This window comes from Gavialis gangeticus, unplaced genomic scaffold (assembly GCF_001723915.1).
Source record: "Gavialis gangeticus isolate Ggan-Ray unplaced genomic scaffold, GavGan_comp1, whole genome shotgun sequence".
Classification (NCBI taxonomy): domain Eukaryota; kingdom Metazoa; phylum Chordata; order Crocodylia; family Gavialidae; genus Gavialis; species Gavialis gangeticus.
The window spans coordinates 855,118-865,783 of record NW_017728959.1 but is presented as its reverse complement, the minus strand read 5'-3'; the positions used below and the strand labels follow the sequence as shown (position 1 = coordinate 865,783).

The following is a 10,666-nucleotide window of genomic DNA, read 5'->3' as shown; positions in this document are numbered from 1 at the left end:
CCCATATCCCTTTTGCTAGTACCAGAGGGGACTGTGCAGCTGAGCAGGCTCCTTCAGACAGTGCAGAACCATGACTGTCCAAGCCAGTGTGTTCTCACAGCTGCTCCAGCAGGTCATGGGGTGAATTCTGATCTTACCTGACCCTCACTGAACTCCTCCAGACAGATAGCACACATTGGGGCTGAGCTGCAGCTGCTTGCTGAATCCCACAGAGGGGCCCGTTGGCACCGGACTGGATATGTACGTGTGGCTAGCTGGCTGATCGCCTGCATGGTCTGCTGCTGCAAGGAATCCTGGGAGGAAGGAAGAGAGACTGAAACTGAACAAATGGCAAGAGTGAGCAGATACTGGATGTGTCCTACTGTGCCATGTGACCCATTAGTCTTCAGACTGGACCCATGAGACTTCAACCTCCAAAATGTAAGCAATGCACCTGGCAGTAACAGGAATGAAAGACAACCAGAGGCATCATGGTCTAACTGCCAAAGCAGAGCATCACCAGCCTTCAGGAGACTTGGCATCTAGTCCTGATTCTATGTGTGATCCAGGGCTAATCTTCCAAAAGTGTCTGCTAATTTCAGGTGCTGGACTCCAAGTACTGGTGTCTTTGTTTGGGTGCCCAGAATGAGAGACTGAAAACTCAAGTCTTCACCTCTCTTGGACTCAGTTGCATAACTAAGACAGAGGTTCATATCACATGTTACACTTAAGAGGTATTAACTACACTTGAAATGTGAGCATCTGTGTTCAAATGGTAAAACACATGCTAAGTGTGATCGTATCATAGAAAAATTAGGACTTTTCACAGGTGGCATATAGCAAGATACTATTCAGGTATTAATAGCTCACTCCCCAGAGATAATACGAGCAGTTTCCTCATTTTCAGTCCCAGCCCTGCCACTACATGACAACCAAGACTTGTAATAAATGTTACTGTGTGGCTGCTCAGAACAGGGTCTAACTTTTAATATGGCACAGGAATGCTTAGTATGACCTAAAGAAAACACTTACTAAGAGTCCCATGTGACAAGGTCCAGAGAGTCTTGCCTTTTTAGAGGGCCTTGAAACCCGCAGGTGAGCACACTGTATAGTGAGCCACATTCCAGTAATTAAAAAGGGCAATGGAAAGAACAGAAAATAAGTAGGGCCTGCACCAACACTAGGTATGACTGATCACCAGCTTGCTTCTAGGTATATTTTTTTTAGAAAACTGGAGAAGCATAGGAATTTCATTATCTAAAACTGTCATGATCTCCTGTGTGGGTCATCAGGAGGATTCAAAAACCAAACTTCCCAGTTCAAAGCATCAAATAGCACAGCACCACCCTTTACACTTGAGCTAAAGAAGTCACTCTGTTAGCTGAAAGCAGCAGTGGCTGCATCTACACGAGACACTGACTGTATAAACAACTACTAAATGACTGCACAGTAACCCAAGTTACTGTGCAGTAGTGCCAATGAACAACTTTTAGTGCCAACAAACAGCTTTTTTATGACGCTGACTGTGCAGTAGCCCCAAGATTACTGAGTGGTAGTGTCATGTCATGGGTTCTGCCACACGACACTACTGCATAGTCAGCGTCTCATGTAGATGCAGCCAGTGAGTCGTTACTGTACACACTGGGTACAGCACACTTACTTAGGCTGTGGGTGCATCCGCTTTTCCTAGATAACAGTCATATACTAGGGAGCAGGACTCCTGATTTCTTTTGTTTGTTGTTAGAAGAGAATGATATCTCAAACTGCTTGGTGAAGACCCGTGAGTGCAAATCCTGCTTTACAGATATGCCACCTAGGACCTGTCCCTTGAAAGGCACTTAGGCAAAGAGGATGATCTTGCAATCTACCTCCAGGTCTGTAAGCATCTCATCAGCAAACTTGATTATAAATATGGGGGGAGGATATTGCCTGCTGCAAGAGTAGGGCTATGGAAGTGATGATAATGAAGGGGAAAGTCTTACTGACCATGTGTAAATGGGGACTTTAACAGGGTTATAATTGAGCCAAATCCTGTCTGACTAGATGACCTATGGAGGTCCCTTCCAGCCCTACTTCTCTATGATTTTCTAGGAACTTTTTCATAGGTACTGATCTCCTGGCATGCTTGTTTATATTGATTGCCATAGGAGACAGGCAATCACATCATTTTGTTGGGTCAGGAAAAACTGGTTCTGTTAAACCTATAGAAATGTTTGTTTTTAGGGTCAAGGGTGCACAGGGTTCATGGTTTTCCATGGTCTACTGGATTTTGGGGGTGGGATTTAGGTATTTTAATAGGGTTAATGATCATGGGCAAGATTTTCAAAGGAGATTAGTGATGCTGGATGCACAGCTCAAGACATTACAAAAAGGGCTTGGCTCCAGAAGTGTCTGTTCAGCATTTTTTAGAATTCAAGCCCTTTTTGGACATCTCAAGTTGGGCATCCCCAGTCGTTGTCTCTTCTGGGTCTCTTTATCACTAAGGTTATCACAAATGGGCTGTCAGCTGATGACCCTGTCATTCTCTAGAAAAGAAAAAAACAATGTTTCTAAATTTTGGAATATTTCTGACTTTGAAAGGCCTTTATATGTAATTGCCTTTCATCAAAAAACTCTGAAGCATGTTAATCTCCAATCCTGGCATAAGGCAATGGCTTCACTGACAGGGCACTGGTTAATATTTGTGAGATGGGCAAAGCAGGGGACTTTGCCAACTGCCTTGGGGTGCTGTGTTGGAATCTGTGGGAAGGTGCCACAAGGCACACGTACAGCAAAGTCTGGGGCAACTGTACAATGAGCCTGGCATGACCACTCCTCAAATCCCAGGACTGGATTGCTCATGCTACAGGAACCAAAGCTGCTCAGCTTACACTGCTGCACTGCTTGGTTCAAGGTACCTGTCTTGTATACGCAGGTCTGCTGTTCCTCAATGACATACCTACTTCCAATCTCCCTCTACCTTCTCTCAAGCTTTGTGTGAACAACAGACTTTTGCTTGTGGAGTAGCATGAATCTGAGCTGCCTCCACATGTTCTGACTCCCCACAAAGATTCTTACCTGAGTCCTGTTGAAATGACACTTGGTGCGAATGACAAAAATCAAAACGATGACAATGACAGTGCTCACCACTGTAAGGAGGATCCACACATCATAGTCCGGCTGTTAGAGAAAGACAGAAAAAACACTAACCCTGGGTCAGCACCTGATGGGAATGATATTGAGCCAAGGTGTTCCTGACCTCTTCTTAACTGTTATGCTCCATACATAGGAGTAGACTTTGGCCAGCACAACTCTTATCGCCACATACAGTCTGAGACACACAGCTGGGGAAGAAAGTCTCTATCTGGCTCTCACAGAGGACCAGGGCTTCCATCTCAAGGAAGTAAAGCTCAGCATGACACTCCCAGTGCTGGGCAATTGCCCTCTTAAGGATGCCATTTTTGGCACAGGGTGAAGAGGAGAAGGTAGGTGTGATACATCACTCACCCAAGCTGGTGGCTCCTTGACCTCTATCTTCACATGGGCCTCTCTGTTCTTGTTCACAACGCCCATCAGTAGTTCAGCGTCATGACCCCAGATCAGAACCACAGGCTGACTGAGGCCCCTGGGCTTCCTCAGCTGCAAAGAAACAAGCATGGTGGTGAGATGCCCAGAGTAGACCCTGAGATATGAAAGCACATGGAGATTTATCATCCTCCATGGAGGCTAAGCAATTTGGACAGTGACCCAGTAGGTCACAGGACTGATGCCAGTGATGAGCACCGCTGTCTCTGTAATTCTGATGTGCCATGGGGCTGCCCAGAACAGCACTGTCATCCCTAACACCAGTACTTAGCTGCTACCCAGAACTCCACCTAGCTGTCTCTGAAGTGTCCTTATCCTCCAGGCTGCGTGTCAGGTGGAAGCTGCTCATTTGTTCTTCAACACCCCCAAGTATGTCCAGTGCCCACCTTTATATTCACATGGTTCCCTTACAGGGATAACTACTCCTTCATGTCCTTGTCTCTCACATCTTGCTCCTTCACCCACTGTGTGCTCCCTCTCTTACACACTCTCTCTTTCAAACCCTCCTCCAAGCCCTTAGGCCTACCCTCAGAGAATAATAATACCTAATGATTTTTGCTATAAAAATAATCACAAAACACCCAAGATGCCTGCCGAGATCACTGTAGGCAAATCTATACCATCCCCAAACATGCTATGGGGCCCACCATGCCTGTTCCACCCACTAATGCCAAAAAATGCCATACTATTGCTATTTGGAGGGTACCCAGAGCATGCTTCGTGCTATTCTCAGGCTTGGGTGCATTTACTGGCACATGCCCAGAGCCCCTCCAACAGTAGTCATGTTACATTTTGTTGCCATTTGGCTTCTGCACAGCAGGAGGGGAGGGACATGCATGGTGGGAGATGGGGCAGGCATGCCCTGTGTATGTTATTATGTCCTAAGCCCCTGGTAGCTGTCAGCCCTTATACTGTTACTTGCTTGTAAAGTGCCCTGTTCAGTGTTAGCACTGCATAATGAATACATGAATTAATAATTTAACTGCTTTCCCCCATAAAACTGCCTAAATTTAGAGGGTAATCTTTTGACCCCTGGAGCCATCTATTCACTCAACAATAGCAGCTAGTCTACCAGATCTACAACTGGCTTTGTTCCATCCCCATTTTTCTGTCCCAGAGCTCAAGGTGCTGAGAGTAGGCAATGGATAAGGAAAGCACAGCTGATCACAGCCAAGAACAGAATTGTGGAGCCCTAAGCTACTTTTCACCCAGCCAGGAACTGGAAGCCCACCTGGATTTATTCTAAAGTGCAGCAGTCCTTCCTGAGACCGCCCTGTCCTGCATCCTTCTACCCTGCTTGCACCCTCCACCTCTATATGGAACAAACTGCTCTGCGTGCTTCCTTACCAACCACTTGCCTCCTCTAATTACTGCATGTTCCTCCTCATCCCATGCTTCTCACTGCAGTCCAGATGTTTCCCCATTTGCCTCTAAGGACCAGATGTTCCTTTTCACCTTAGTATAAAGTCATGCTGTCATTTCTGCACAAGTTTTGATAACCTCTGTGATTCCTCTCAGGTCTGAAAAATGAAAAATGCACCTGTCTCTGCAGGGCTCCAAGGGGCAAAGGGGGATCTTCAGCAGAAGTCAGTCTGGGTGCAAAATGTAGATATTATATGCATAATTGCCACACCCCCAGGGGTAAGTCCATGTGAGAACTGGGTTCTCACTCTGTGTTGCTACATGGAGTAAAGGTTGCTTCTCCATGATGTTTGTGGAATGCTGGAGCCAGCCTGTATCAGGCTGCCTCCAGGCCCCTGTGTCTGTATCAGGCTGCCTCCAGGCCTTCTGCTGCCACTGGCTGGTGTGAAGAATGGGGAGTGTGGTGCTAAGCTGCATGTGTGTTAGGACAGGACAGGAGCACTGGAGTTGAAGTGATGCCATCTGTGTTGTCTGTACCTGATCAGCAGCAGTTTTATCATCCGTGATGTCAAAGAGGATGGCACGAGCTCCCCGTTCTCCTGCCAGCTTTGCCTGTCCAAAAAAAACAGACCAGAAACTTGAGAGAATGCTTCATAATGCACATGGTAGCCTACAGGTTTCTGTGCGCTAGCAGGCAAAGGCAGATCCAGGCTCTGGGCACTGAAAGCAGCCCAGCCCACCTGGAAATATTTAAATAGCCACACAGAGAACAACTGAAGTAGCTTCCTTGGGGAGGAAGGCAGTGACTGTTCCCTGGAGACTTCAGATCAAAAGTAGGCATCTGCAAAAGCTCTGCTACGCCTCTGCTACAAGTGCCAGGCCTGATGCAGGGCTGTAACATTTTCTATCTGTGGTGTCAAACTGAAAGGAGCTGGTGGGAAGGATCTGGACCATGGAGTTCTTGCCATAGTTGCCCAAGCTGCTGTCTCAGTACAGCTGGCACATGGGGGTTAACACCACCCCCACTTGCTGACCCACTGTGGATCTGAATGCTGAATGGCAATTACAAACCAGAAATTTATGGTGGGTGAGGGCTGTGGTGGTTTCAAGCACCTGGCTGCTAGCTGTGTCAGTACAGCAGCTTTAGGAGCCACAGAAAGGAGTGCTGTGAGCTGGACCTGGAGGTGAATTGTCTGGCCAAAGTGAAGCTCTGTGGCTGGATGACCCAATTCTGTGGGCTAGATCCAGCCTGCAGACCATGCTTGACATCGCTATTTTAGATGTTCTAGATCTTATTATATGAGCCCTAGGACATGAGAGCCCACATAGTGAACTCAGGATGTTACCTACATCCAGCACCTGCTGTTTCCTAGGTTTCTGTGCCCACTCATAATTTTGTATCAATGTATACAAATAGCCTTGCATCTTAAATACATGCTGGGCTATTCACATCCCATTACATACAGACAAACACAAACACCTATGAACACTCACAGTTACCAGAGGCATGTGCAATACCCATGTGCCATGCATAAAGAAACACCCTCTTCCTGCACACACATGCTCAAACAGAGCCAACCCTGACATTTCCATGTTCCCTTGTACATGCATATGCTTATGCTCTAATACTTATCACTACTATGCACACATACAACTACTCACACATATCCACACATTCACACATATAAAACATCCCCTTACAGACTTCTGGACATAAACATGCACAGGAATACTTATGCATCTGCACATGCATGTGCCAGTGTCTGCACAAACCCACATCTGCAAACAAACCCACCCACCCACCATACTATGTTCCTTTTTCTGCATGCTAAGGCATATCATGAATGCACCCAGAACTGTCTTTCTTTAAGAGGCCTGTAGCCATGCACCCCAGCGCTGAGCTGGGGTTTTGTCCTGAGAGCTCCCATGATGCAGAGAGAGTGACATAGTGTGAATTCAATTGCTCCACCCTCCCTAAAGAAAACTCATTTATCATGTAAAACCCAAGGGAAATTTTACTGCACACAGGGCCATGGTAAATAAAAAAGGTCAGTGGGGCAGGTTGTGGCTTCCAAAGAGATAAGACATAGCCCAGAAAGAAGGGAAGAAGGATGGTCTAGGAGTTAGAGGCCTGGTTTAGCCAATAAGAGATAAAGGTTCAGGTTTCTGCTCTGCCACAGACTTTTTTTGGCCTTGGGAAAGTCTCTTATCCTCTCAGGCCCTTCAGAGCTTGAAATCTTGTCCAAATTCAATGCCCATCAAGTCACAAACAGGCCAAAAGGCCAGATTACTGGGGCTGCGGGGACAGTTTATTTGGATTCCTCACCTGGTGCCAGCAAGGGCTCCAAGAATAAAAAGGTTCCCTTCTAGGCCTGGAAGGTAATGCAGGGGGTTACCCTTAGTGAGACTGGATCAGAGCACACACTGTTACTGGTTGGGGGCACTGTGGTGCAGGAGACTGTTTGGTTGTGGGGCAGGGCTGCAGCAGAGGCTGCTGGCTTGCATAACATGTGCACCTAGTCCTGGTGAGGTGGCCAGTTCTGCTGAGGGTTTTTTGCGCTCTGCCCCAGGCTGCCTTGGCCTGTACTCCCTTGGGCAGGAGGCAAGGCCCTGCAGGCAGACATCAGTTTTGTTCTCCTCATATCCTTTCTCCCACATCTGGCTCTGATCCTTCCTCTGCTCTGACAGGGAGCTCAAGTTCTGTGTCTCAGTGTACCAGGCCCAGCTCAAATAGGGTAACTGGTCCTCCCACCTTTCTGAACAGCCCTGCTGCTCTAAGGTGGGGAGACACCATTTCCCCTGGGCTCTTAAGGTTGCTTTGGCTTCCATTTTGCCCAGTGCATGGTTGTGGAGGGAAGTGTAATTCACCTTGGTAGCATGTGGCAAGATGTCATGCCCTTCACTCTCCCCAAGTAACTTCCTCACCAGGGCCTGCCCCAGTGTCCCTATAGACATAGGGAGCTTATGTGTTTGTCACGTGCCATGAATGGAAAACCCCCACCGTGCTAGCTGTCCCTCAGCCTTGCCAGAAATGTGTAATCTCTCCCCCTCCACCCCTGCCCCGTGGTCTACCTTAAACAGTCTCCTCCCCTCCCTGCCATCCTCCCTTTGCTCCTTCACCTGTCTGCCACCCACACAGCTGATTGGCTCTGGCTCCTGGCCAGGACCCTGCCCTAGATTTCTCCTGGCTGTATTTCAAAGCACAGTAGGAGAGTTTTGGCTTCTTGCAAACCCAGGGGCTGTGCCTGCAACAAGCCTGAAGCAGTGTGGCTCTGAGCCCTGGAGAAAACCAAGAGCCATTTCAGACAAATGCTCCACCAATCAATCACAAGCTAGGGAAGAAAGGGCTGGCTCTGCCTCACCCCACAGAACGGGGGCATGTGAATCACACCCCCTTCGGGGGGCAGGGAGAACACACACACAGTGGGAGGGTGGAGGCAGGTCATACACACATGTATGCTCGCACCCCCCCCAACAAACAAATCCTGGTGGGTGGTCTGACAGCACAATTCAGTAGGAGTTAATTGGCAGGACAAGGTGCTGTCAGAGTATGACACAGACAGACCTCTCTGGTGTGTGCCCATTGTGGGTGGCATCCATGCAAGACCAAGGCCCCCATGATTTCCTACCTCCCTCATAGCAAGCGTGCCGATTCCTCCACACTGATGCTGTATCAGCTGCCTCTTCTCCTCCTAGGCTTAGCCAAACCCACTAGCACATTCTCAGACATGACTGTTGTCTGTGCTACAGGCAAAATCATCTCGCTTCCTTTGGGCTGCTCAGAATGTACGTGTTAGTGTTTCTTATGTGACATCTGGGGAGGTAGAGGTGCCCTGGCCTTCCAGCTCACCTGCCCCTTTTCAAACCACCTCTTTCTGCCCCTGTTTCCTAGGAGCTCCCCAGAAACACTCCTTCAAGCCCCTTCTGAGAGCTGTCCTCCAAGGCACTTGCCAATGGCTGAGTTGCTTGATGCTGAGCCCACTGCCTGGCATGGGGCCAGTACTGGTTTGGTTCCTAGTGCTCCACAGTGTCCGAGTCCCTCTATAGCCTCTTGTCTCATGCTCTGACTGCAAGCTCTGTGGGACAAGGACTAACTACTTGTTCTGCGTTTCCACAGCACCTGCCTGCTTTGTGTCATGGAACAAGAATGAGAGAGAGAGAAAGGCAGACACACAGCGCTGACTCAAACTCAAACTCTCCTACTTAACTGGCAGCAAAACCCAGGGCTCAAACTCTGCTTTCAACCTCAACTTTTGTACCTTTATTATTTTTACTAGCAAACTGTCCGTCATGAATGACCAACCCGTGCCACACCACCATTGCCTCCAGGAGCAGGGGTGGGAGGGAAGTTTGCATGTGGCAGCCGCCGTCACCACCCACTGCACCATGCTACCGCTGCTCTGCAACTGGCTCCATGCCACCACCCCCGGTCTGCATATGACCCCACACCACCCTCCCTCTCCCAGCGCTCTGTCCCCACCAATATTCTTGCTGAATTGGCTGTCAAGAATGAAGGGGGAAGCAGGAGGGGACGAAGTGCCCCCACCCACTACCCTGCACCTCTGCTACCTCCCATGAGCCGGGAGGGGGAAGCTTGTACAACGCAGCCACTGCTGCCACCCGCTGCCCCGTGCTGCTGCTGCTCCACATACAACCATGTGCCACCTCCCCCTTCCATGCCTGGCTCTGTGCCACTCCCCCTACCTGGGAGGCTGTGGTGGTGCAGGGTGGTGGCGCTCTGTCCCTGCCCACCCTGCCCATCACTTGCAACAGGGATTCTTGACACGGCACTGGCTGGAGAAACGCCCTGCCAGGAGCCACGCCCCACGAGTGCGGTACGGACACACAGACAGATGGACTAAGCCCTTTATATAGAGAGATTTTTATTTACTATGTGCATTACCACAGCTCTCCAATCCCCAGGCCTGCACCGGGGCCCCCCCCACAGGTCACATGCAAACACAGGACCAAACAAATGTAACCTGCCCCTTAGAGATCAAACTGAAGTATAAGACAAAAGACAGCAGAAGGATACAGACAAACGGGGGAGCGCAAAGGAAATGGGACAGTTTTGGATATCAGGACAGGTAGAGGTCTCAACGTATCATTGGCCTAACCATCATCAAGAGTTTTGTTGGCACTGCAGCAAAGGAGAGATTTGAAGGAGGGCAGCAAAGAGGCTTTAGGGAGGTTTATGGGGAGCTTCTCCCCAGCACAAGAAACTACAAAGGAGACAGCACAAAGGTTTGACAATATAATAAGTGGGCCCAACAGGGCTGGAATCCTGGGCTGCTGTTTGGTCTGACAGAGACGGGAGAGGCAATAGAGCAAGTTCATCAGAACAATAGACCACATGATCTGTAGCTGCTATGTGAATGGGTATGAGCAAGGCGAAAGCGCACTCAAAGCCAAAAGGAAAGATGACACAAGGGGATGAAGCCTGGTAGGTGTGGAGGGATAGGAAGGGCTGAGTCTTCAGGATGTTACCCAGAATCTGCAAAAACTGGATATAGCCTGGATGTGAGGAGCCTGAGTCAAAGAAGAGACTCAGATTCGAGGCCTAATCAACAGGTGGGATGCTGATGCTACCTCTAGTAACTGAGACAAGATAGAACAGAGGGCTTGGTGAGATGAGGATCTCAGTGCTCTAATTCTGCACCCACCTTGGTCTCCCGTCCCTGGGGTGAGGAATCTATTATCAGGGAAGTTCTGAGCAGGAGTCTGTACCTGCTCAGCTTGGCAGTGATTTGTATTGGCTACT

At 48.9% G+C, this 10,666-nt stretch overlaps 1 protein-coding gene across 1 annotated transcript in view; it reads right to left on the bottom strand.

Annotated features, from left to right (window-relative positions):
* The window catches only part of RNF43 (ring finger protein 43), a 92,142-nt gene that overhangs the window by 19,669 nt on the left and 61,807 nt on the right, over nucleotides 1-10,666 (bottom strand). Inside the window, exons 3-6 of the mRNA XM_019506747.1 lie at nucleotides 5,443-5,517; nucleotides 3,466-3,597; nucleotides 3,037-3,138; nucleotides 138-293 (exon numbers count right to left, since the gene is read on the bottom strand). Of these exons, the coding sequence (XP_019362292.1) occupies nucleotides 138-293; nucleotides 3,037-3,138; nucleotides 3,466-3,597; nucleotides 5,443-5,517 (465 nt within the window). The remainder of the gene's footprint in view (nucleotides 1-137; nucleotides 294-3,036; nucleotides 3,139-3,465; nucleotides 3,598-5,442; nucleotides 5,518-10,666) is intronic.